The 27,526-nt window shown below is 43.6% G+C and overlaps 1 protein-coding gene across 6 annotated transcripts in view; it reads right to left on the reverse strand.

The window, feature by feature from the left end:
• nbr1b (NBR1 autophagy cargo receptor b) overlaps nt 1-27,526 on the reverse strand; it is a 609,335-nt gene that overhangs the window by 239,536 nt on the left and 342,273 nt on the right. For 2 of the 6 annotated variants that reach the window (XM_051941287.1, XM_051941284.1), the window contains 2 exons: nt 20,514-20,607; nt 775-11,639 (listed from right to left, as the gene is read on the reverse strand). The exons of 1 other annotated variant lie outside the window; for it this stretch is intronic. In XM_051941287.1, coding sequence (XP_051797247.1) covers nt 11,466-11,639; nt 20,514-20,607 — 268 coding nt within the window. In that variant the 3' untranslated portion in view covers nt 775-11,465. Of the gene's footprint in view, nt 1-774; nt 11,640-20,513; nt 20,608-27,526 lie in introns of those variants that run through there. 3 more of the 6 variants (XM_051941285.1, XR_007938740.1, XR_007938739.1) reach the window with 3 other exon arrangements.

A 27,526-nucleotide genomic window follows, 5' to 3' on the forward strand; every position in this document is an offset into this window, starting at 1 on the left:
ATTTCAGTGAGAATTGTGGGTTTTTCCTTCTTTAACTGAGGGGTACCAACAATTTTGTCCACGTGTGTAGTTGCACTTTCCAAATCATCTCTCTGTCCGTCAGATTGCATTACTTTATGGTTGTCGAAGACTGCGTTTCAGGGGATTGGCCCAGGTATTTTAGCCATTGCTAACCGAAAAATATATGCTCTTTTATCAAGTACTGTCCCATCTTATTATAAACATGCTATTGTATGCCTACTTTAAAAGAGGACCTCGCTGCATCCTTCTGTGTTAAGTAATTTTAGACCCATAGTAACCTTATCCTTCCATTTCTATCCAAAATTTTACAAAAAAAACTGTCTCTACTCAACTTGTTTATTTTTTTAAAACTTTTTATTTATTTCACATAGGTAAAACAGATGAAGATGTACAAAAATCACACCACCACAATTTACAAACTACTCAGTCCATATCTTTTTACCTTCAGTCATAAATACATATAGTATCTCCTTTCCGTACAAGTCAAGATTACATATTTCACATAGATACCAACAACAATCTTGAATTCTGACTTCTAATATTCACTAGCACGGGTAAGTATGCAACCAAAAAGCTACTTATATAAATAAAATAAATACATAGAGAAAAAGAAAGAAGGAAAAAAAGAGGGTTTAGAACTCTGGCATCGCTTGCAGAATCGGTTTACATCTTCTCTCAAATTTTTCTAGCTTCAGTTCTCGCTGTAATTTTTTCCATTAGAAAAACCTTTTTTTACTTTGTCTGTCCATTGTATTATGCTGGGGGGGGGGGGGGGGGGTCAACCAATTGACTGTGATCATTTTCTTTGCTATCAAGAGCAGAACTCTCAATAGGTATCTACTGTCTCTGTATATCAGATCTTCAGGCAATATCCCAAGTATGTACAGGGTTGGGTCAAAATGGAGATCAACACCCAGAATTCTTCTTATTTCTGCTTTCACACACCTCCAAAAGTCCATGATCTTTGGGCAATCCCAAAATATATGAGTGAAGTCATCCACTATGCCACAGTTCCTCCAACACTGAGCTAATGTTTTGCTATATTTTGCGATGACAGATGGGGTGTTAAAGTAGCACATCTTCACCTTCCAATCAAACTCCCTCCATGTTGGGCTGTTTGCTAATTTATGTCCAGATCTGAATGTTTCCTCCCAGTCATCATCTGTTATGATGACATTTGCTTCCAATTCCCATCTTTCTTTAACATCCATGTTGTTGTCATTACATTCATATTGTAGTGCTTTATATATTTCTGAAATCAGTCCTTTTTTGGATTCTACCTCTGAAGATGACATGAACAATTCTTCAACCTTGTTTGGGTCTTTGCTTATTCTTTCCCATTCACTATGTTTCTGGAGATAGTGTCTCAATTGTAAATATCTATAGAAATCATTATTTGGTGGATTAAATTCCTGTTTGAGTTGTTCAAAAGATTTCAATATTGGCCCTGTAAAAATCTGTGCTATATATATTAACCCCTTGTTAGTCCATTTCTTAAATCCTGCATCCATAGTCCCCGGTACAAAGTCTGGGTATTTGACTATTTTTGTTGCTTTACTTACAGAGCTTGACATATTTAATTTCTTTTGTATTGGCAAACATATTTTCATTGTTTCTATTATCAAATCGTTGTTGATTTTAAGCTTCTTTTGCTCCAGCCAGGTTACAAATGGCAGTGATTCCAAAGACACACGAGGGCATGTCCTTTGCTCCATCTCCACCCATATTGCATCTTTATCTTTAGTGATCCATAATATAAGACTGTTTAGATGTGGGATGTATATTTTTGATACTATCCTATTTGTTTGGACTTTTCTAAGTTGAAATGCTAATAAGCGACTAGCTCTAGTCCCCATTTCATAGTATTTCTAGCTTATGAAACAAAGAGATCCTTCTGCTTTAAATGATAAGAGTTCATCTAATTTCCCTCTGATTGTTTTTAAGTCCTGAAATATGGATCGGTCGGATCCATATTGAAAAAGAGATGAACATCAGATCCTGATGTTTTTTATGTTCTGTTTCCAATTCTTTAATCTTTTGCTCCAATTCTATTTGTTTTTTCAGTCGAGCTTTCTTCAGTCAGGATGATATTTCCATTATTTCCCCCGTATCACTGCTTTGCTACCATGACTGCGCCTTGAGATCCTGTCCATGAAGACCACAAACAGGATTGGAGACAAGGGGCAGCCTTGGCGGAGTTCAACACCCACTGGAAACCTGTCTGAGTTAGTGCCGAGTATTTGGACACAGCTCTCACTTTGGTCGTACAGGGACCGAACGGCTCGTAGCAACGAGCCCGGTACCCCATACTCACGTAGTACTCCCCACAGTGCCCCTCGAGGGACACAGTCATAGGCCTTCTCCAGATCTACAAAACACATGTAGACTGGCAGGTCAAACTCCCATGACCCCCTCAGCAGCTCCGCAAGGGTAAAGAGCTGGTCCACTGTTCCACGACCGGGATGGAATCCGCACTGCTCCTCCTGAATCCGAGGTTCGACTATAAGTCGGAGCCTCCCTTCCAGCACCCTAGAGTAAACTTTCCGAGGGAGGCTGAGAAGTGTGATACCCCGGTAGTTCGCACACACTCTCTGGTCCCCCTTTTTAAAAATAGGGACCACCACCCCGGTCTGCCACTCCACAGGTACTGTACCCGATGCCCACGCAACATTGTATAGATGTGTCAACCAAGACAGTCCAACAATGTCCAGAGCCTTCAGCATCTCAGGGTGACTCTCGTCCACACCTGGCGCCTTGCCACCGAGGAGCTTCTTAACTACCACTGCGACCTCTGCCATGGATATGGACGAAGATCCCCCCGAGTCTTCAGGCTCTGCCTCCTCCATAGAGGATGTGTTTACCAGGTTCAGGAGTTCCTCGAATTGCTCTTTCCACCGCTCGACGATATCCCCAGTACGGGTCAACAGTACTCCACCCCGACTATACACAGCCTGAGCAAAGCCCTGCCTCCCCTTCCTGAGGTGTCGAACGGTTTGCCAGAACTTATCCGAGGCCGACCGAAAGTCCTTCTCCATGGTCTCCCCGAACTCCTCCCACACCCAAGTTTTAGCTTTCACAACTGCCACAGCTGCCGCCCTTTTGGCCAGCCGGTACCTGTCAGCTGCTTTGGGAGACCCCCGAGCCAACCAGGCCCGAAAAGCCTCCTTTTTCAGCCTGACGGCCTCCCTCACCACTGGTGTCCACCAGCGGGTCTTTGGATTGCCGCGGCGACAGGCACCAGTGACCTTCAGACCACAGCTCCTAGCAGCTGCTTCTGCAATGAAGGCTTTGAACATGGACCACTCAGAATCCATGTCCCCAGCCTGTCCCGGGATGCAGGAGAAACTCTTCTGGAGGTAGGAGTTGAAAACCCTATGGACAGGGTCCTCCGCCAGACGTTCCCAGTTCACCCGCACTACACGTCTCGCCTCTTTGGATTGTTATCCCTCCACGGATCAGTGAGACCTAGCTCTTTAGTCATGTTGTTCAATACTGTAGATTTTTTTGTGCTCGGTCCATGATCTGGGGGAACTTGTCTAATCTGCCATTTTGTATTGTATTAAAATCACCTCCCATCACCAACTTCCTCTTTGCTTCACTGGTTATTACTTTTGCTATCTGTTTCAAGAATGTTTCTTTCTCCTCATTTGGGGTATATATGTTCAGTATTGAAATAGCGACAGAATTGCGACCTGTCCAGGGTGTCCCCTGCCTTCGCCCGAGTCAGCTAGGATAGGCTCCAGCTGATGGACATTCAGTATTGAAATAGTCATGTCTCCTATAGATCCTACAATCATTACATATCGTCCAGTGTTGTCTTTCATCTCTTTTTCAACCTTAATTTTGTACACCCCTACCAATTAAAATAGCTACCCCTCTCCTTTTGCCATATGAGGCATAAAATACCTGGTTCACCTATTCCCTACTTAGTTTTTTATGTTCAGTCTCTGTCAGATGTGTCGCTTGTAGTAAAGCTATTGAACAATGTAATTTTTTCAGTTGGCTCAGTATCTTTTTCCTCTTAATGGGATGATTCAGACCACTCACATTGTATGACACAAGATTCAGCTTATTCATATTATTTCCAAATACGACTCATAAGCTATACACCGCAAACAAAATTTAAAAAATTAAAGAAAAACTTACATAATGATGAAAACAAAAAAAGAACATCTCCATCAGAACCAGAACCAATATAGAATAGGAACATGAGCACATGTCTTCCAAAAGTCCCATCATCAGAGCGTGGTGGCAATTTCTCTGGGGAAAGAGCACTATGTACAATTACAACCTAAGGCTGTTAAGAACTCAAAGTTTTAATTTCACTCTTCATAAAACCAATATGTCTGTCACTTCAACAAGTAGTGCTTAACCTAGCTTCTCTCATGTTCACCTAGTCTTGTAGTGAGGGTAAATATGAAAATGATTCCCTATTTTTAACTGCTAATTTTTGCATGTCACCTTTATTTCTATTATTTATATTTATGTATTTATGTGTTTTTTGTTCTTACGGTTTCAGTAGAGGTGGGGAGTGTTGATTTTAGTCCATGAGGGCATGTACGTCTTCTTCTGTGATGTGGGGCCATCTCCTCCTCCCTCTCTGACCTGTCGTCATGTTCCAGCCACTCTGAATCATCATCCTCTGCAGCCTCTCCGTCCTGTCTTCATCCACGTTAAATCCCATGTCCTTTAATACAGGTGCAGCTTCTGTCATTTAGCAAATATCTTTGTCCCAGAGTCCAAAAACACTTTAAGCTTGGCTGGATACGGGGACTGTGCCTTCACTTTTTCTCCTTCTGCTTTTTGATAACTTCCCTCACCTGTTTCCTCTTCTTTTGAACCTCTGTCGTGTAGTTTTGATTAAAGTAGATGGTTTGTCCCTCGTATGTAATCTTCTGTTTCCAGGCTTGCCGTATCACATACTCCTTAACTTTGCAATCCAGAAAGTGCACAATGATCGCTCTTGGTGGGGCCATGCTGTCCTTGGGTTTAGCCGCCAGTAACTGATGCACCCTCTCATTTCCATGTCATCTGCGATTTGGATTTTGGACTTTATAAGTCCTGTTATGAAGTCGATGGTATCGTTCTTCTCTCCACCCTCTGGGATGCCGTGGATCTGTATGTTGTTGCACCTCATTCTTGACTCCAAGTCGTCGCACTTGACTGACAGTTTGGCCGATTGCTGGAGTTGGAAGGCGGCTGAACGTTCCAGTCGCGTCGCCCTGTCCTCGGTATTTCCAATTCTTTCTTTCATGTGCCCCATTCTTTGCACCAGGGATGCCGTTCTTTCCATAAGTTCTTTCATGTTCGTTTCGAGTCTAGTCATTGCTCTCTTGTTGTCACTTGCTGCTTCGGCATGTTCCTGTCTTAATTTGCGAAGCTCTATTAATATGACGGAGTCATGTTCTCTGCTAGCCGGTTCAGCTCCCTCCATAGCACAGAGACAGCTCTGGTCAAGGTCACAAATGACTTACTCACGATGAAGGTCTCTATTCCATTCCTTTGACATGGTGGACTGTGATGTTTTGGTCAGCCATTTAAAGAATGTTGTTGGTATCAGGAATGTGGCTGTTGATTGGTTCTCCTCATAACTTTCATTCCATTATGTATCTATCTATCTATCTATCTATCTATCTATCTATCTATCTATCTATCTATCTATCTATCTATCTATCTATCTATATATATATATATATATATATATATATATATATATATATATACAGGGTGTCCCAAAAAAAACAATGTATACACCTTTTAGCAGCTGATAACTAATTAACCTCACACCACTAGACTTCTTTTTATGGGGATACCTAAGAGACAAAGTCTACGCAATGAGACCTGCATCAATCACTGACTTGAGAGCAACAATTAAACGTGAATGCACGTAAATACCAAGGGAATTGTTTCATGATGTGTGCTATTCCATCGCTTCGCGTTGTCGGCAGTGTCTGGACCAGAATGGACATCAGTTTGAGAACAGGCAGTGACAAAACAATAGAATGATGTTTGTAAATTCTTTTACATGTTGAAAATAAAACAAATTATAATAAATGCCTAGTTTTCAATTATTTAAAGTGTTTATACATTTTTGGGACACTCTGTATACATACATACACATATATATATATATATATATATATATATACAGTGAACCCTCGTTTATCGCGGGGGTTACGTTCCAAAAAGAACCCACGATAGGCGAAATCCGTGAAGTAGTCAGCTTTATTTTTTACAGTTATTATACAATACCGCACCCGGGGGAGCGCTGCAGCTGCAGCCAGGTGGACACTGCGGCCTCCTCAGAGAGCGGGCCTGGCTGAATCAATTGGAGCAGTCGGGGATGGGGAAGGCTCGCGCCGGCGCTCTTCTCCTGGGGAGTGCAGCTGTGGTGGCCAGAGACGGCTGGGGACCACATTCACTGTCCGGTTGATGGCGGGGGAAAAGAATAAGGCTGCTCCATCGGCTCCGTCTTTCAGGGTGTCTCACTACATGGAGACCAAGGAGAGAAATGATCCAGTGCTCCACAGCAGGCAGCGCTGGCCTATATGGCAGAGGAGACGAGGCGCGGAGACTGTTCACGTTGGTCAGTCCCTTAGCCAATCAGGATGCAGAACACAATGCACTGTTAAAAAAAGCATAAAAAAAACTGCACTAAAAAATCCGTGAAACAGCGAAGCCGCAAAAGGTGAACCGCGTTATGGCGAGGGTTCACTATACATATATATATATATATATATATATATATACATATGAGGGGCCCAAACTTTTGTGGTTCGGGCCCCTCAGCTGTGGAACTCCCTCTCTGAGAAGCTCAGGGAAGCAAACTCGGTGTTCTCTTTAAAACTTTTTCTAAAGACTCACTTTTATTGTCAGGCCTTCTCCTAGTCTGTTTAAATGAATTTGCCTTGTTCTCAGTTGTTTTATAACACATTATCTGTTCCATATTTTTGTAATTTTGTATTACACGCTCATTATCTATTGTAATGTATACTATTTCAGCTTCCAGTTTGGGTGCGGGAGGTGGACACCCTCTCTATTTTTAAGAATAGGCTTAAAACCTTCCTTTTTAACAAATCTTTTAGTTAGGGCTGACTTGGGTGACCCTGAGTGGGTCAACTGGAGTCTTCATTTGCACAACTGACTTCCCCTTTTGACGTCTCTTAGATATGCCTGTAGTTATGCTGCTATAGGCCTAGGCTACGGGGGGATCTCTCTTGATGCACTGAGGCCCTCTCTATCTACCTTTATATTTAATATATATATACCATTATTGCATTACATTCACTCTGTCACTCCCTGTGTCCTTTCTCTGAGTGTCCCTGGTCCCTGAGCTGGATGCTTCGGATCTGTGGTTGCTGTCCCACCAACTGGCCTAGTCTCCATCATGTCCACTGTGGGATGCTGCTGCTGACCTTCCTCCAGTCCACTGCTTCCAGCTCCCCATTTCCACCAGTCTACTCTGCATCGCTCTGACCATACTTGATACATTCATCTACATACTGTTTGAATTTTACTACCATCTATCAGTCCCTCCAGGAATTCGCGATGTTGCGATTGCTCGAAATCAACCAATCTCCGCGAATTTTGTGCAGCCTTGCAATTTTGTCCAGTCACCGCAACTTTCCTGCAATTTTGGCCCGCCTCCCGTGAGCTCCACCAATCATAGCAGCTCCCATCGCAAACATAATGCACGTACATCACTGAATTCACTTCCTTGTTTATAATCTGAGGATGCAGACATGTGCGATACTAATGTCTCTCATTTACCAACAAAAATTACTGCTGAAGACCGTGAAAAACAATTAAATCACTGAAGTTCTTCACCAAAGCAGAGCTAAACTGTTTTACTGCAATACAAAAAAAAAGAAAAAAAAATCATCGGTTGATACACACTTTCTTTTTTAAACATGAAGCATATTAGAATGACTGAAATGAGCGGATAACAGACCAGACAAATCATCATGATGGAAACTGTTGCATCCAGATCCGTTAGAGCACTGAATGAATGAGGTAAATTAGATTAATTATTCCACCAAAGAACACAGCGGAGTTATGTGACGATCAGCGTGTGGGAATCCTTCCTCTGTTACCAACATCACTCAAACACGGACTTAGGGATTTTAATTAAATTTTCAGGGTCGGTCAGAAATGACACAAGGACCAAGTGATTAGACTTCGGCAGTGATACGGCTTAAAGTTTGGATCCACGGATTCCATTCAGGTAGCGGCACAGCATCTGATAGCAGCACGGTAACCATGACAACAAGTGAACGCTACCTCAGCAGCCTGCTGACGATCACATGATTGTGATCCGACAACAAATCTACCACTGTGGATGTATCGGAAATGACATAAGGAACAACTGATTAAATTGTGGGGGTATTTCTGAGTCCCATCAATTCCCCTCGCCCGCTACATATTTAGGTCACGCGATTTGGCATGTAAACATGTATAACACACACCTGTGTTCAGCGCAAGGTCAGGTAATGAACAGTCTTGGTGGAGTACTGCGCTCTCTCAGTGCTCTTCTTGTTAATTGACGTGACAAGCAGTGAGCGTGTGTGTGAACACGTGTGTGCCAGGAAGTGAAATTAACTTTTTAAGCCAGTGACAGATATGCCCAAATATGATTCATTCAATAGCAAATTATCATTGTGTGCCGCTAATCTACCAACCACTTCATGTTAAATCAGTATCTGGCTGCTGCTAATGTCCCACTGTGGTGTGCCAGCTTGTGGAAATGGGTTAATTTCGGAATAAATATGGTCAATTACAGTGTTGAAACATGTTCTACAAACTGGAAAAATGCAGCTTTTTAGCAATTGTCACTGTCTCCCACATTTTCATCAACAAATAAGCTTAAAACATCACAACTTTTATCGCAATTTTTTAGAAAAGCTGCCGCGAATTCAGGCATTTTCGGCCGCAACAATCATGAAAAAATCCTGGAGGGACTGATTTATATATGTCGTATATTTAATGCCAGAGCCTGACACCATAACAGTAAACTATGAATCAATTTGTTAGCTTGTACTTTGTATGTATCATCTAGCTTATCATAGATCCATCCAATTGTGTGTTATATGTACCTTGTTCCCCACCCCTCTTCTCCCATTCCTCCCGCTCTCCACCCCTCTACCCTTCTACTTCTCCACCTCTCTACTCCTCTACCTCTACGCTTCTCGACTCCTCTACGTCTCTACCTCTTCTGTCCTTTTCAGCGCGACAGCCAGCAAGCAGATGGGCACCCCACATAAAGAGCCAGGTTCTGCTCAAGGTTTTTTCCCTGTTAAAAGAGTGTTTTCCTTGTCACTGTCACCTTAGGGCTTGCTCTGGGGTTCAGGCATATGGGTTCTGTAAAGAGTATTGAGACAATTTGACTGTAATTGGCGCTATATGAATAAAATTAAATTGAAATTAAATTATTTATCTGTTATTGCATTGGGTTTATTACTGTATTTGTGTTTTGTAAAGTACTTTGTAACTTTGCTTTGAAAGATGCTCTTTATATATAGCCATTATTGTTGTTATTATTATTATTATTATTATACCTACACTCCACTGCTAAAGCATTGGAACAATAAGACCAATTCCTTCATCTTTGCTGTAGACTGAAAATGTTTGGGTTTAACATCAAACAATGAATTTGAGACAAGAGATCCACATTTCAACTGTTAATTCCAGGTATTTACATCTGGGTCAAATACACAACTTAGAAGATAGCACTTTTTGTTTGAACTCACCCATTTTCATGTGAGCTAAAGTACTGGAACATGTGACTGACAGGTATGTTTTGTTTCCCTGGTGTGTCCTATTAAATTGATTATTCAAATAATAAAAAGTGCTGGATTTTGTCTGTGCAGACTGAATCTATAGTTAGAGGTGAAAACCACAGTGCTGTCTGTGAATGAAAAACAAGCAACTGTGAAGTTGAGAGGAGATGGAAAATCAATGTTTGTGCAATGGCTCTCATTGCAGAAGCCTACAGAAGTCTCAGAAGCCTACAAACCAGACTGTCTTGAACCTACAGTAAGACATGGGGATGGATCAGCGACGATCTGGGGCTATTTCAGTATTGGTGGAACACTGCAAATGCAATTGTTTAAAGGGTGAATGAACCAGATCATGTACATGACTACTCTTGAACATCAAGCATGGCTAATCAAGAGTGCCTTCTTAAAAGCAAGTATTAGAGCATGTTACACTGCTTAGTGCTTTGGAAAAAGTAGATGGTCTGACTGGTCTGACTGCATGTCTACACCTGCTAATCTGTGGCTGACCAGCATTTGCAGACATTCTGACTAAAGTGGGAAGGCATCAAAGTGGCCTGTGATGTAAACATCTTTTCCAAGGTTCTCAGTACAGATGTGGATATTGATATTGGCGTTGTACTATTTGTACATCATCACTGTGTTGCAAAAGGGAGAAGTGGGAAGGTATTGTGTGTGGCGTTTAACACTAATTTCTGTTTTGATAGTATATTTTGTGCATTAACTGTGAAATTAATTGAATGTTTGAATATACAAGTGGAATTATTTAGTTTTTGTGTCTAATACGAGTTTAGTTCACTTCATTAAGATGAATCTCATGTTACTAACCACTTTAGTTTAGTTTAATTTGAATTTCCCTTGGGATTAACCCCTTGACGCCGACTGTCACGAATTCGCGAAATACTTCTTTCACTTTGACTGCAGCCGAGATAGCGTTTGCATTCCTCCATTGCAAGTTTGTGAATATTCAGCAAGTACCCAGAAACCTTTTGCAAGCACTGGCTTTTCATAGGACTGGTTGGAGAGGGATCTGAATTATTATATATCTGTTATTATTATTATAAATCTGTTCTATGTGTACCAGACAAATTAACAATCTCCACTTAGCATCAGCTGGAAAAGCAAAAACAAACAAACATATATTTTATGCTTGTAAATAAATGCAGGCGTCAAGGGGTTAATAAAGTATCTATCTATCTATCTATCTATCTATCTATCTATCTATCTATCTATCTATCTATCTATCTATCTATCTATCATCAGCTTTTATCCTCTCACTGTTCTTCAAACCAAAACAATGTGGTCTTAACTTTTAGAAACACTACACATAGCTCATTTGAGGCATACAATGCTTCTTTTTTAAAATCTTTTTTAGACTTGTATGCAACGAAATGTGCTATTATCAAGGTCTATGCTGAAATTATTACAGTGATGTTTGATGGCCTCGTACAGGATCCCAGAATATTTGCTGGAATGTCCATAATATGGTCATAAAGACAAGTACCCTCCATCCAAATGGACCAATCAGAGAAGAGATAGACAGTATTAGAAAGGGAAAATGGGAGGGTAGATGAGCAGAAATTAATTTCTTGCTTCCATTCTCCATCATCTATTGTGTCTCATCTCCTTTTCTATCTGTTTCCTTCTTCTTCCCTTTCTTCTTGTCTCTAGTCAGTAGCGTGTAGAGTACCAGTCATTGTCAGTCATCTGAACAAGCTCATTCACCACATCCAGGAGGTTGTAGTTGTGTTTCTTCAGCAACTGCTGGTTAAGTGGCCGGTCCCCAAATCCCATCTCTACCAGCACGGCCATCATGGTGTCCTGGGTGGATGCGTCCACTGGAGGCTGCATGGGCACAAAATCTAATCAGTTCAGTGAGCCTGCTCCTGATTACCACACTGGCCTAAATACAAAATAATATTTTTATCTGAATATTAGGTTTGAAAATACAGGGGTCACCTTGTACTGAAGAACAAGTAAAAAATGCAGCATAAAACATTTCTCCTACTTGCCTGATTTTTCCCAAGTTCCCTCCCACAGTCAAAAGACATGCAAGTTATGTTAATTGGTGACTCTTCTTCGCCTCTAGCTGTGAATGTAAATTGTTCACTTTCTCTACACGTCATACTTGTCAACAGCTGTGTAGTCTAGTGATCTAACGTCAGTAGAAGGAAGCTATTATCACTGCAAGAACTGGACTGGCTTCAGCAGAATGGGGGCACTAACGAGCACCAAGTCCCCAGAGTTGTGAAAAAAAAAATCATCAAAAAAATTCAGTGCTCTGGCTGTGAACAGATATTCCAGAGAAGCAGAGATCAAGAGAATAATTGGCTTGTTCTACTAAGACCTATTCAGGGTGTTCCCACAGCTGCAAAGGTAAAACAGCACATGGGACAAAGCGGCAGCACTGTGTGTCAAGTGGCTGATGGATCTAAGAGCAGACCACATCATTCTTCAAGATCAACAACTAGCCATCCTCACAAAGGCAGGCATTTAACAACAAGTCTCAAACATGAAATGCTGGACTAAATAAAGGATCTGACATGATCTGCTCTGTTTTATATTGTTGTTGTTTATTGTTTTTTTTTTTTAACAGCAGCTGGTTTGATGATATGACAGTGATTGAGAAAAACTGCTCTCCTATCCTGGAATAATTCTTTACTAACTTCAAACCTCCATGTCACTTTGTTTAATTCATACTGGTTGGTATTTATATGCCACTGCAGGCAACTTGTAGGAGGTGCAGTGCATGCTGGACAACCAAATGCTGTGTTTGGAGCTGACATACCTGGGCTCCCTAGTCATTGTCCTCAGTAACTTAATCAAAGTTAATCTCGTCCATGAATTCCCCAAATACAGTCGATTTATTAAATGACCCACCAGAAAGGAGAGCAGTCTGAATCCCTACACTACAGTGAGGGCATCAGGCTGGCCCCTGCACGGTGCAGAGACTGTGACATTATACATCAGTTTCTGTAAGTACTACTGTATACCAACATGCACCAGTGGGAGTTATAGCAACAACAAACCCTGTTAACAGCCAAACTCACACAGTTAAGACTGGAAAAAGAGGTGGTGTTTTGAAGTAGAGACAGATGTAGATTTAAGGAATTAAAGAACAGTTTTAGGGCTGCACAGTGGGCTAGTGGTTAGCACTTTCAGCTTGCAGCAAGAAGATCCCCGGTTCAAATCCCGGCCTGAGCCTGGGATCTTTCTGCATGGAGATTGCATGTTCTCCCTGTGCATGCATGGGTTTTGTCCGGACACTTCGGCTTCCTCCCACAGTCCAAAAATATGCTGAGGTTAATTGATAAGTCTAAATTGCCCATAGGTGTGAATATGAGTGTGCTTGTTTGTCTGTATATGTAGCCCTGCGACAGACTGGCGACCTGTCCAGGGTGTCCCCTGCCTTCGCCCGAGTCAGCTGAGATAGGCTCCAGCACCCCCCGTGACCCTAGTGAGGCTAAAGCGGTGTATAGAGAATGGATTGATGGACGGAAGAACAGTTTTAGCAAAACAGTAAAGGGGACTAAATACCTGTACTCTGAGGGGCTTCAATACCATTAGCCAACAATGGTTCTGACTGGAAGAGGTTTAGACAGATCACTAATTACTGGCTAAAACCCTCCAACTCCACCAACAACCCAATGTTTAAATGTAATTGTTAGGATTCTGCCCCAGTTTCTGCCCTTTTATCCTTTTTCCCATTTTTCCTCCCTAGTTGTCTTGTTCCTCTGGCTCCCCCTGTCTGCTGCATCCTGTCTACTGATTGCTGTCAGCTGCTGTAATCAGCTCAATTCCATTCACCTGGTCCCCTCCTCTGCTATTTAAGCTCTGCCCTTTCCCTCAGTCTTGGCTGGCTCATTGTTGGACACTCATGCTGTCTCAGACTCCGCTCCCCCGCTTCCCCTACACCTCTGGACTACATCAGCTTTATGGACCTCTTTGCTTTTTTCCCTTTGTGGATTACCCCCTTTTGGACTCAGTTGTTTGGATGGACTTCAGTTTGTTTTCGCCTTCAGTTATTAGGTTTCCCCGCATGTGAGAATCTTTCCATAGCACTGTTGTTTACCATTGTTTAGTTTTCTTTTAGCCACTTAAGTCCCGTTTTTTGTTTTGTAGAAGTTTGGATTAATAAACCCTTTTTTCATTATGCCCGGTTGCCTGTCTGTCATGTCTGCACCTGGGTTCTCCAAACCCCACCGTCGTAACAGTAATTTTGAAAGACAATGGGACAGTCCTGAATCCATCCTGACTAGCCACCAGCTCTAGCCCATCAACTCCCCCTCCTTGACCTTATTAAGAGCCTACAACTGCACAACAGGCCTGTAGATGATGCCATCAGTATGAGTTTCTACCTATTCCCCCAACAAATGGACTCAGCCGAAAGCTACACCAGAATTTTGTGGATTTCAGCTCTGCATTCAAAATACTCGTTCCAACATTACTGCTGGACAACCTTTCCAAGCTGTGCATGCCTGACTACCTGCAAGTGGATTGCGTGAATCTGGGAAAGCCAGATCTCCCTATGGCTGCCTTTTCTCACCTTTACTCTTCTCCCTGCATACTAATAGCTGCACCTGCAGTCATCAATCTGTCAAACTCTTGAAATTCACTGATCACATCACCCACATTGGACTCATCTCTGGTGGGGATTTGTCTGCATACAGATGAGAGACTGACCATGTAATGACTTGGTGCAGTACCAATAACTTGAAGCTCAATGCACTTAGGCACACCTGACAAAGACAATAGTAGTGCACTTCTACACCTCCATCATTAAGTCCATCCTCATCTCTTCCATCATTGTGTCCCATTCCAAGGATCAGGGCAGTGTATTATCACTAAGATGAAAAGGTCATTGGCTGCATTCTCCTGACCCTACAGGAACCTGAGGAATGCTAGTCAGACTGTGGCTGACTGCTCCCATCTTGATAGAAACTGTTTGAACTACTTCTGTCTGGCAAGAGACTTCAGTCTATCAGGACCAGAACCCCACGCCACAGGAACAGCTTCTTCCCAACACCAGGATTCAACAAGGCTTGCAAGGCCAAAGACCCCAGTGACTCTGGCTTTCTTCCCAACCTCCACCATAGACACTGACTCAATGCAATATATTAACACACAGCTTTTAAAATACGATTTTTAATATCTTCTTTATATTCTCAAGTAAATTATACACACATTCCTGCACACTGTAAATATGTATATTACGTTTTAGTATTTAAAATTCCTTGGAAATTTCTACAATTGCTAACTATTTGACTTGTAACCCTTACTTCATATTGTCCTGTAACACTTGACTTGAAACACTTTCTCTTTGCAATCTTTTCATCCTTTAAAAATCTCGTACTTGTCAGGGTTTACTGTAATGCAAAAATCACCATACCAATTTTCTCTGATGGGAAAACCTACAAGGATCTCGGCCTCACCAAAAATGTCACAGCCTTGTTCTACAATTCTACCATTTAATTTAGCAGATGCTTTAATCCAAAGCAACACACATTTGATAGTAGATACCACACAAAGGAGGATCTAATCAGGAGAAAAACAACCTGGATAAGTGCCATAAAACAAGCTCAAGTGCGTTTTTTCATCAATTATCAGCATAGTCTCCTTTAACTTCAGTATACTTGGTCGACCAGCATTCATGTTGAGCAAGTAGCCAGCAATGGCAACAGACCCTCAGAAGTGGCTGAACTGGACACTGGGGTTTGGGGCAAATTGTGAAACAGACAGAGGACTAAGAACCACAGCAATCTGTTAGCTGATAGGTCCCAGCAGGGAGGCAAACAGGTACTCATGAACCTTGTTCTCAACAGTGATGGTTGAAAACTACAAAAACCACCTATGGTGCTAGCTGTGCATCAACTGGGACATCAACCAACATCTGGCACAGGAGAGTCACAGAATGACTAAAGAATAGTTGCAGTATCTGTTGAATCAGAGGCTGAAGGGATATAGGTGGACCTGTCATAAGGGGCGGCATGGCTCAGTGGGTAGAGTGGCCGTCTTGTAACTGGAAGGTTGCCGGTTCGATCCTCGGCCCGTCGTGCTCATGTCGAGGTGTCCCTGAGCAAGACACCGAACCCCTAATTGCTCCTGGTGGGTTGTGGTTAGCACCTTGCATGGCAGCTCCCGCCATGTGTGTGTGTGTGTGTGTGTGTGTGTGTGTGTGTGTGTGTGTGTGTGTGTGTGTGTGTGTGTGTGTGTGTGTGTGTGTGTGTGTGTGTGTGTGTGTGTGTGTGTGTGTGTGTGTAAATGTGACATATCATCATGTAAAGCGCTTTGGATAAAAGCGCTAAATAAATACAACCATTTACCATTTACATAGGGGTAGTCTCTCCAATGGCCAACTTGGATTTAAAAACAGGTTAAATGTCATCAGATTCGGGAACGTAGGAGATGTCTGGTGACTCAGATTCTGAAACACTGGGTCTTGGAAAAAGAATATCAGGATGCATGGTGACAGGAAGTTTTGATGTTGTGGGTTTCCCTGTCTTCTGGGGGCTGTCTTGAAAGCAAGGTGGGTCTCCAAGAAAGGAGACTCCTGAGAATTGTTAGAAGTGGAAACAGGATGCTAGCCAGTTCAGGACTTGGCTCTGGCTGGAGACTAGCAATTTAGAGGCTGTCAAGGTGGAGACTGCCAGAGTTGATACTAGCAGACCAGAGACTAACCAACAAACAGGCAGTGCCAGGCAGGTGACTAGCTAGATCAGGAGCAAAAATTGACAAAGGGCAGGCAGGCCAGAGGTTAGCTGTCTTAAGAAACTTAAGCAGTAGCACTAGCAGTAGGCTAGTAGGACAAGAGATAAGTATCTCAGAAACTAGGGCAGGTAAGTTGCTAGCAGGCTAGGGGCCAGACGACTCAGGAGGTGGGACAGGCTGGTGGCGAGGGTTATGGCTAGATGCCTTGAGGCTAACCAGGCCCTATCAATACACCAGTTGTGCTGGCTTTGGACTGGTAGGATGGTAACTGACACAGTAGCTCAAGCTGGCAGCAGGCTACAAGGCCGATTGTGGGACAACACAGGAACTGGAGTTGACAGAGGGCTGGCAGCCTTGAGAAAAGGCTGTGAAGCAGGGTTGTTAAGGGAATTCCTGAACCACATTGGTAGAGAGTGCTTTAAGCCATAGTTTAGGGCATGTTTCTTTGTGTGCCAGGGACAAAGCAGAGCTTTTGTATCATGTACTCCACTGGGATCCACTTTCCACTCCCATTATGACAATCTAGGGCAGACCTGAGCAAACTATGGCCCGCGGGCCACATCCGGCCCTTTGTACGTCCCTGTGCGGCCCACACACTTCTTCACCTCTTTTCCACACTCTCCATTGCTCTGGACTGTTGACCCTAAGTACTTAAAATCCTCCACCTTCTTGATCTCTTCTTCCTGTAATCTCACTCTTCCACTTGGGTCCCTCTCATTCACACACAGATACTCCGTCTTGCTGCGGCTAACCTTCATTCCTCTCCTTTCCAGGGCAAACCTCCACGCCTCTAGCTTCTCCTCCACCTGTTCCCTGCTCTCACTACAGATCACAATGTCATCTGCAAACATCATAGTCCATGGAGACTTTTGTCTAAAATCGTCTGTCATCCTGTCCATCACCATAGCAAACAAGAAGGGGCTCAGAGCTGATCCCTGATGTAGTCCCACATCCACCTCTGTCACACCTACAGCACACCTCACCACTGTCTTACAGTCCTCATACATGTCCTGCATCACTATAACATACTTCTCTGCCACTCCAGACTTCCTCAAACAAAACCACAGTTCCTCTCTGGGCACCCTGTCATAAGCTTTCTCCAGATCTACAAAGACACAATGCAGCTCCTTCTGACCTTCTCTGTACGTCTCTATCAACATCCTCAAAGCAAATATTGCATCTGTTGTACTCTTTCTTGGCATGAAACCATACTGCTGCTCACAGATGTTCACCTCTGCCCTTAGTCTAGCTTCAACTACTCTTTACAATAGCTTCATGGTGTGGCTCATCAGCTTTATTCCTCTGTAGTTTCCACAACTCTGCACATCTCCCTTGTTCTTAAAGATGGGCACAGCACACTTCTCCTCCATTCCTCGGACATCTTCTCACTATCTAAGATCCTGTTGAACAACCCAGTCAGAAACTCTACTGCTACCTCTCCGAGACACTTCCATACCTCCACAGGTATACCATCAGGACCAAGTGCCTTTCCACTCTTCATCCTCTTCAATGCCCTCCTCACTTCATCCTTACTAATCTTTGCTGCTTCCTGGTCCACAACAGTCACCTCTTCTACTCTTCATTCTCTCTCATTTCCCTCATTCATCAACTCTTCATAGTACTCTTTCCATCTTCCCATCACACTATTGGCACCTGTCAACACACTTCCATCCTTATCCTTTATCACCCTAACCTGCTGCACGTCCTTCCCATCTCTGTCTCTCTGCCTTGCCAACCTGTACAGATCAGTCTCTCCCTCCTTACTGTCCAATCTAGCATACAAGTCATCGTAAGCCCCTTGTTTGGCCTTTGTCACCTCTACTTTCACCTTTCGCTGCATCTCCCTGTACTCCTGTCTACTCTCTTCAGTCCTCTCAGTGTCCCACTTCTTCGTAGCTAACCTCTTTTTCTGGGTCCACTCCTGCACCTCCTCATTCCACCACCAAGTCTCCTTATCTCCTTTCCTTCCAGATGACACACCAAGTACTCTCCGACCTGTCTCCCTGATCACATTTGCTGTAGTTATCCAGTCATCTGGAAGCACCTCCTGACCATCCAAAGCCTGTCTCAACTCTTTCCTGAAAGTCATACAACACTCTTCCTTTTTCAGCTTCCACCATTTGGTCCTCTGCTCTGCCTTTGCCCTCTTCATCTTCTTCACCACCAGGGTCATCCTACACACCACCATCCTATGCTGTCTGGCTACACTCTCACCTACCACTACTTGGCAGTCACTGATCTCTTTCAGATTACACCGTCTGCAAAAGATGTAGTCTACCTGTGTGCTCCTACCTCCACTCTTATAGGTCACCCTGTGTTCCTGCCTCTTCTGGAAGAAAGTATTCACTACAGCCATTTTCATCCTTTTTGCAAAGTCAACCACCATCTGTCCTTCTGTGTTCCTCTCCTGAATACCAAACCTGCCCATGACCTCCTCATCATCTCTGTTTCCTGCACCAACATGCCCATTGAAGTCTGCACCAATGACAACTCTCTCACTTCTAGGGTTGCTCTGCATCACTTCGTCAAGGTCCAACCAGAATTTCTCCTTCTCTTCCAGCTCACATCCTACCTGTGGAGCATACCCACTAACAACATTGAACATCACACCTTCGATTTCTAGCTCCAGGCTCATCACTCAATCTGACACTTTTTTTTTACCTCCAGGACATTCCTAACAAACTCCTTCAAGATAACTCCTACTCCATTTCTCTTCCTATCTACACCATGATAGAACAACTTGAACCCTGCTCCTAAACTTCGAGCTTTACTACCTTTCTACCTGGTCTCCTGGACACACAGTATGTCCACCTTCCTCCTCTGCATCATGTCAACCAGCTGTCTACCTTTTCCTGTCATAGTTCCAACATTCAAAGTCATTACTCTCAGTCCTAGACTCTTGGTGTTCCTCTTCTCGCTCTTCCTACGAACACACCTTCCTCCCCTCCTTCTTCGACCAACAGTCATCCATTTTCCACCGGCACCATGTAAGTCGACAGCACCGATGGCGGACGTTGTTAACCCGGGCCTCGACCGATCCGGTATGGAAGTCATACATTTGATTCGCATGTTTGATTTGGCCAAAGTTTTATGTCGGATGCTCTTCCTGACACAACTCTCTGTATTTATCCGGGCTTGGGACCGGCACAATAAGACACTGGCTTGTGTCCCCTTGAGGCTACATTCCCAGAGAAAACAGAAATGTAATATATTCAAAGGCAACTAATAATGAAGGTTATAAATGATTCAGCTCTCTGTTGAGGAAACTACATCTTGCTATGTCCTGACCTCAAGGGTCTCCTGTTTTCCGCATGCAAAAAACTCTTCATAAAACAATGGAATATTCCTTAGTATTAGAATTGAAAAGCAACTGAAATAGAAAAAAAGGCCATCACTGAGTTTCAGAGTTAGCAAAGAAAGCCTCAAGACAGCTGTGGTTTAGAAGGGACAAGGTGTGTTTCTTATTTCAGGGCTGCACCCCAATTTACACGGCGTAAAAATTGTATGTTGTTTTCAGTATTGGCAAGTAGCACAAGTGAGTTGGAAAATATTAGCATCTTGAATGCCCTGTAAAATTCCGTTATTGTTCATCCCTTAAACACAAATGAAAACATCCATCCATTCTCTATACACCACTTTATCCTCACTAGGGTCACAGGGGGTGCTGGAGCCTATCCCAGCTGACTCGGGTGAAGGCAGGGGACACCCTGGACAGGTCGCCAGTCTGTCGCAGGGCTACATATATAGACAAGCACACTCACATTCACACCTACAGGCAATCTAGAGTAACCAATCAACCTCAGCATATGTTTGGACTGTGGGAGGAAGCCGGAGTGCCCGGAGAAAACCCACGCATGCACAGGGAGAACATGCAAACTCCATGCAGAAAGATCCCAGGCTCAGGCCGGGATTTGAACTGGGGATCTTCTTGCTGCAAGGCGAAAGTGCTAACCACTAGACCATTGTGCAGCCCAAATGAAAACATGAGAAATATAAAAATTGCATGCTGACCTGTGTGGGGCCTTGTCCAGTGAACAATGCTTTGTAGGCTGAGGCTGCTACCGACAGAGCTCCTTTCACCAGGCCACTGGTGATGCCTGGGTGCCTGAGGAAAGATGTTCAAAATCAACATTTTAGAAAAAAATTATCAGTATGTCGGTTTTATATTGTGTTAAGTAACCACCAGCGTGAATACTCGCAATTTAATGATGGCAAGTCATCTTGAGAGCAATAACTGTAAAGAGAATGGACAGTTATAGAAATTCTGGGGTAGCTGACACTACCCCGCTGGTCCATTCTGCCTGCCTGCCTGCCTGTCTGTCTTCCATAGCTGCAACCACGGCTTTTGGATTACACTGGCTCTTCTCCTCAGAACTGTGTCCACTCAAGCGCGTCTCTCTGATGCTGACGCCCCATGCGTGCCACCCAGATGAGCCACTGCTGCCAGCTCTGCTCCAGCTCCCAGATTCCCCGAGCCTGCCTGCTCTCTCGCCCCTGTAGCTTCAGTTCATTTAGTGGTGTGAGTACATCATTTTATCAGTGTAGTAGTTTTTCAGCTCAGTTTATTTTATATATCCCTTTAGGTCTTGGTTTTGAGTTTATGTAGGATTTTGTAGTTCAGTCTATTTTTTGTATTAGGTTTGGTGTAGTTGCCTTTTGTTTTTTTCTATATTGATTAGTATTCACTCTGTATAAATAGATCCTTTATACAGAATCATTTTGGGTGTGGTTCAATGCTTGGATGTAAGGACATTCTGCCTATGTTTTCTGCAGATCCGCTCAAGCTCTGTCAGGTTGGTCTGATTGCCACCATTTGTAGACAACCATTTTCAAGCCTTTCAAAAGATGTTTGATTGGTCTCAATACAAGTTTATGGCTGGTCCATTTAGGAAAAATCAGAGTTGTCCCATTGACACTGTAGCTGACACAGCTTAGCCTCTTTGGAATGCCAAACGAAAGGTCATGCTTGATAACAGACTTTTTTTTGTTTAGCACTGATAAATAACAGCCACTCCTACATTATGCAGGATGGGGAAACATAAGTTCTCAGATGGAACCACCTGAGCAGCAGTAGTAGTCATACTACTAAAGCTCATCGAGAAAATGTTCAGAGCGTGCAAAGCAGTAATCAAAGCAAAGGGTGGATATTTTGAAGAATCTAAAATATAAAACATGTTTTGACTTATTTCATATTTTTTTACTACATAATTCCATATGTGTTCATTCATAGTTTTGATGCCTTCAGTGAGAATCTACAATGTAAATAATCATGAAAATGAAGAAAAACCATTAACCCCTTGATGTCTATTGTCGTGAATTCGCAACATACTACTTTCATTCGGACTGCAGCCGCAATAGAGTATCCATTCTCCCGATGCTGGTTTGTGCATATTCAATACGTGACTCAGAACCGTTTGCAAGCACTGGTTTCTCGTAGGACCGGTCAGATACATCTGTTATTATAATTGGTTTAAAATAACCGAGCATATAAGCGCAGACTTAAAATGAAGGTGAGCAATATCTAAATAAGAAGTCATGAAAAGAATGAAAAACATCAAAATGAGTCAAAGAGCCAAAAGAAAAAGAGCGCCGAGATCAAAATAAAAATTAAACAGATGAAAAGCAAAAGAGTGTATGAGCATCAAGACGATAAGAGGACTGAAAAAGGGAACAATAGCAAGACAAGAAAGAAGAGAAGAGAACAAAAACAGTCTCCTGCTCTTTATTTACAAAAGTTGGGAACATACCTTAAGAGCATGGAGAGAAGTTTGCCATGAATTTAACTCCTCTTTCTTTATCAGGCGAGAAAGCTACATTTCTTCAATCAAAATAAAAATAAATTATACAAGCAAACATGAACTGTCTGTCTCTCACCATGACCCATCAAGATGAAATAAAAGATCAGTGATATAAATATACATAACAGATAGTAGATGTTAAGATAAATGTTATCATGGAAAAAGCTTTGCCCGCTGCAAAAAATATGCAGTGGTTTAAAAAAAGTTTTCAGACACCCGTAAAATTATACACAATCTCAAATATTGTCCTGAAATAATTGTGAAAAAATGTTTTTATATTTCAAAAGGTGTGGCTGCATTAGACAGACACAAAGAAATACAAATATTTCTTTTGGAAAACTACCAAAACTAAATTCTTGACAGTTTGAATAGGTGAGTTCTCAACATTGTTGGTATCAAAGTCGACAAACAACAGAGAATGTGTTCAAAACTGAACAAAAAATAAACCATCACATCAGTTGAGCTCTCTTCCTGGCTGGCATGTTCTCCACAAGCTTTTCACACTGTTGATGGGTAATCTTGTCCCATTGTTCTTTAATTATTGCTTTTATTTCTTCTGAAATCTTTGATTTATGCTTTGAAACAGACCATTTGATAATCCACCACAGATTCTCAATACGGCTCATGTCCGGAGATTGAGCTGGCCACTCTAAGACTGGGATACTGTGCTCCTGCAGCCAAGTTCTACTGGCCTTGGATGTGTGGCAAGGGGCATTATCTTGTTGAAACATCCAATTTTGACCTTGACGGAACAGTGCACATGCAAAAGGGAGCATGTGGGTTTTGCGAATGGCACAATACTTGGCAGAGTTCAATGTGCCATCACAGACACTGAGATGACCAATGCCAGCAGCAATCATGCATCCCCAAACCATCATACTGCCTACACCATGCTTGACAGTACGTATTATACATGCTGGAGATAATGCCTTGCCTAGCCGCACCCTCACATTAGCAGCAGAAAGATAAACCTCGGAACTGGAGTCATCTGACCACAAAATCTTCGTCCAATTCCTGGTGGTCCAATTCTTGTGTGTTTTTACCCAGTGACGCCAGGCTAGCCTCTGTCTCTCATTGATCCATCTCATTATCGCCAACAGCTCTGGACGTCTGATGTTACGGTGAGCGTATTGCATCATTTCCTGTTGTAGCGCTGTGTCGTGTTGTTAGCATGGCTTCTGCCTCTTCCTCTCTCTCCTGCTCAGTGTGCCACATGTTGAGTTATTCTTCTGCCTCCTTTAGTGATAACGATATGTGTAATAAGTGCAGCCTTTTTGTAGCTCTGGAGGCAAGGCTCTCCGAATTGGAATTGCGGCTACACACCATGGAAAATAACCGGCTAGCAACTAGCCTGCTAGCAGCTAGCCAGGCCCCCTTAGCTGGTGCGGACCGCAATAGCTTAGCTGCTAGTGTAGCATCTGTTAGCCGTCCCTTAGCAGCTCCTGAGCAGCCGGGAAGCCAGGATGGCTGGGTGACAGTTCGTAGGAAACATAGTCCTAAGCTCAAGCCCACTGTCCCAGCCCACCACAAACCGCTTCATGTTTCTAATCGTTTTTCCCCGCTCAGCGACACACCCGCTGAAAAACCAACTCTGATCGCTGGCAGCTCCATAGTCAGAAACGTGAAGCTAGCAACACCAGCGACCATAGTTAAATGCCTCCCAGGGGCCTCCGATTGGCAGGTCACCAAAATTAGCATAGCATCGGTGTGTACTTTCGCCAAAACCATGTCGGACTCCGTAGTTTTCTCTGGACCCTTGCCTGATCTGACCAGTGATGACATGTTTAGCTGCATGTCATCGTTTCGCCGCTGGTTGTCTATGTGGTGTCCATCAAACGACGTGGGCCTTATAGATTATGGAGCTCTTTTTGGGGAAAACCTGGTCTGATTAGGAGAGACGGCATCCATCCCACTTTGGCTGGTGCAGCTCTCATTTCTAGGAATATGGCTGATTTTATTAGTACTCCTAAAGCATGACAACCCAGAGTTAAGACCAGGATGCAGAGCTGTAGTTTTACACACCTCTCTGCAGTTTCCTCACAGCTGTCACCCTCCAGTAATTCAGTTAGCTTTATTGAGACTGTCTGTCCCCCGACCACCAAAATTCAATAAATTAAACAAATCGAAAATATACAAAAGTAATAGTAACCATAAAAATTTAATAAAAATTAATACCACTATTTCAACAGAGCAAAGAAACAGGACAATTAAATGTGGTCTGTTAAATACTAGATCTCTCTCGTCTAAACCTCTGCTAGTAAATGAGTTGATAACTGATCACCAGATTGATTTGTTCTGTTTGACTGAAAACTGGTTGCAGCAGGAAGAATTTGTTAGCCTAAATGAATCAACTCCCCCTAGTCATATTAACTGTCATATTCCTCGAATCACAGGCTGAGGAGGAGGAGTGGCAGCAATCTACCATTCTAGTTTAACCCATTGCGCTTCAGTTGCGCTTCAGTGTCCCGCCCGTGGTACACTTTGAGATCTGCATAAGCAATTTGCAAAATGTCTGAAACTGCAAACGTGATTATACAAACACTATACACCGATGGAAAGCTTAGATTCTCATGAATCCGCCGGTATAAACCACTTTCAGATGTGATTACCACAGCGGGTAATATAAACAACGAATATCCATCCATCCATCCATCCATTTTCCTCCGCTTATCCGGGGCCGGGTCGCGGGGGTAGCAGGCGAAGCAGGTCGTTCCAAACGTCCCTCCCCCCAGCGACACTTTCCAGCTCTTCCTGGGGGATCCCGAGGCGTTCCCAGGCCAGACGAGATATATAATCTCTCCAGCGAGTTCTGGGTCTGCCCCGGGGTCTCCTCCCAGACGGACGTGCTCGGAAAACCTCCAGAGGAAGTCTCCCCGGAGGCATCCGAATCAGGTGGCCAAACCACCTCAACTGGCTTCTTTCGATGCGAAGGAGCAGCGGCTCTACTCTGAGCTCCCTCCGGATGTCTGAGCTCCTCACCCTATCTCTAAGGCTGAGCCCAGCCACCCTACGGAGGAAGCTCATTTCGGCCGTTTGTATCCGCGATCTTGTTCTTTCGGTCACTACCCAAAGCTCATGACCATAGGTGAGGGTTGGAACGTAGATGGACTGGTAAATCGAGAGTTTCGCCTTACGGCTCAGCTCCCTCTTCACCACGACGGTTCGGTACAACGCCCGCATTACTGCTGACGCCGCACCAATCCGCCTGTCCATCTCCCGCTCCATTTTCCCATCACTCGTGAACAAGATCCCGAGATACTTAAACTCCTTCGCTTGGGGAAGCAACTCCCCCCCAACCCGGAGGAAACACTCCACCGGTTTCCGGCAGAGAACCATGGCCTCGGACTTGGAGGTGCTGATCCGCATCCCTGCTGCTTCACACTCGGCTGCAAACCGCTCCAGTGCGTGCCGGAGGTCACGGTCTGAGGATGCCAACAAAACAAAATCATCTGCAAAAAGCAGCGAAGCGATCCTGAGGCTCCCAAACCGAAAACCCTCCCCACCACGACTGCGCCTTGAAATCCTGTCCAGGATTGGAGACAAGGGGCAGCCCTGGCGGAGTCCAACACCCACCGGAAACGTGTCTGACTTAATGCCGAGTATGCGGACACAGCTCTCACTTTGGTTGTACAGGGACCGAACGGCCCGTAACAACGAGCCTCGGACCCCATACTCCCGCAGTGCCCCCCACAAAGCCCCTCGGGGGACACGGTCGTAGGCCTTCTCCAGATCTACAAAGCACATGTAGACTGGCAGGTCATACTCCCATGACCCCCTCAGCAGCTCCGCAAGGGTAAAGAGCTGGTCTGCTGTTCCACGACCGGGACGGAATCCGCATTGCTCCTCCTGAATCCGAGGTTCGACTATCGGTCGGATCCTCCCTTCCAGCACCCTAGAGTAAACTTTCCCGGGGAGGCTGAGAAGTGTGATACCGCGGTAGTTGGCACACACTCTCCGATCCCCCTTTTTAAAAATAGGGACCACCACCCCGGTCTGCCACTCCCCAGGTACTGTACCCGATGCCCACGCGACATTGCATAGACGTGTCAACCAAGACAGTCCAACAATGTCCAGAGCCTTCAGCATCTCAGGGCGAATCTCGTCCACACCTGGCGCCTTGCCACCGAGGAGCTTTTTAACTACCTCGGCGACCTCTGCCACGGATATGGACGCAGATACCCCCGAGTCTTCAGGCTCTGAATATCCATCCATCCATTCTCTATACACGGCTTCAACGTACACAGCGCGACTCACATTTCCGGGTTCATTATTACACACAGATGAAAATATTCCACAAAAAATGGCCATAATCCAACCTTGGACATCCAGACGAAACAAGCCAGTAAAATATTTTTTCCAAAACATGTCATGAAGTCGGCATATAATCCGCGAATAGGTCGTTTTCAAGGAAATGCACCTCGCGATGTGCGTCCAATATTCCCTGTATTTCTCGTCATATTTTTATTTACAAATAGAATATTAGCGATTTTTTTGTACAGAAAATGGCTGGAATTGACTGCAGCTTAAAGGGTTAAAATTGAACTAGAGACCTAAACCTGATTACAGCTCATTTGAAAATCTCACTCTTAGTCTCTCTCATCCAAATTTGAAAGCTCAGAAGCCAGTTTTATTTGTTGTTATATATCGTCCTCCTGCTCCTTATTCTGAGTTTTTATCTCAATTCTCAGACTTTTTATCTGAATTAGTGCTCAGTTCGGACAAAGTTATTATTGCGGGTGACTTTGCTTAAAAAGCCCACTTTAGATCCAGATGTGTTAGCTAACTATAGACCAATATCCAACCTACCATTTCTCTCTAAAATTCTGGAAAGATCAGTTGCAAATCAATTATGTGAACACTTACAAAGGAATAATTTGTTTGAAGTGTTTCAGTCAGGCTTTAGAGTGCATCATAGCACAGAAACGGCTCTGGTGAAAGTTACTACTGATCTTCTCATAGCATCACATAATGGACTAGTCTCTATACTTGTTTTGTTAGAGCTTAGTGCAGCGTTTGACACAATCGACGACAAAATTTTATTACAGCGTCTAGAACAGTCAATTGGTATTAAAGAGACAGCACTGGACTGGTTTAAATCCTACTTATCAGATAGGTTCCAGTTTGTGGATGTCAACAATGACTCTTCTGAGCATACTAAAGTTAATCATGGAGTTCCTCAGGGTTCTGTCTGAGGACCGATACTTTTCACATTATACATGCTTCCTT

The sequence above is a fragment of the Acanthochromis polyacanthus genome, chromosome 21, assembly GCF_021347895.1.
Source record: "Acanthochromis polyacanthus isolate Apoly-LR-REF ecotype Palm Island chromosome 21, KAUST_Apoly_ChrSc, whole genome shotgun sequence".
In the NCBI taxonomy this organism is placed as follows: Eukaryota; Metazoa; Chordata; class Actinopteri; family Pomacentridae; genus Acanthochromis; species Acanthochromis polyacanthus.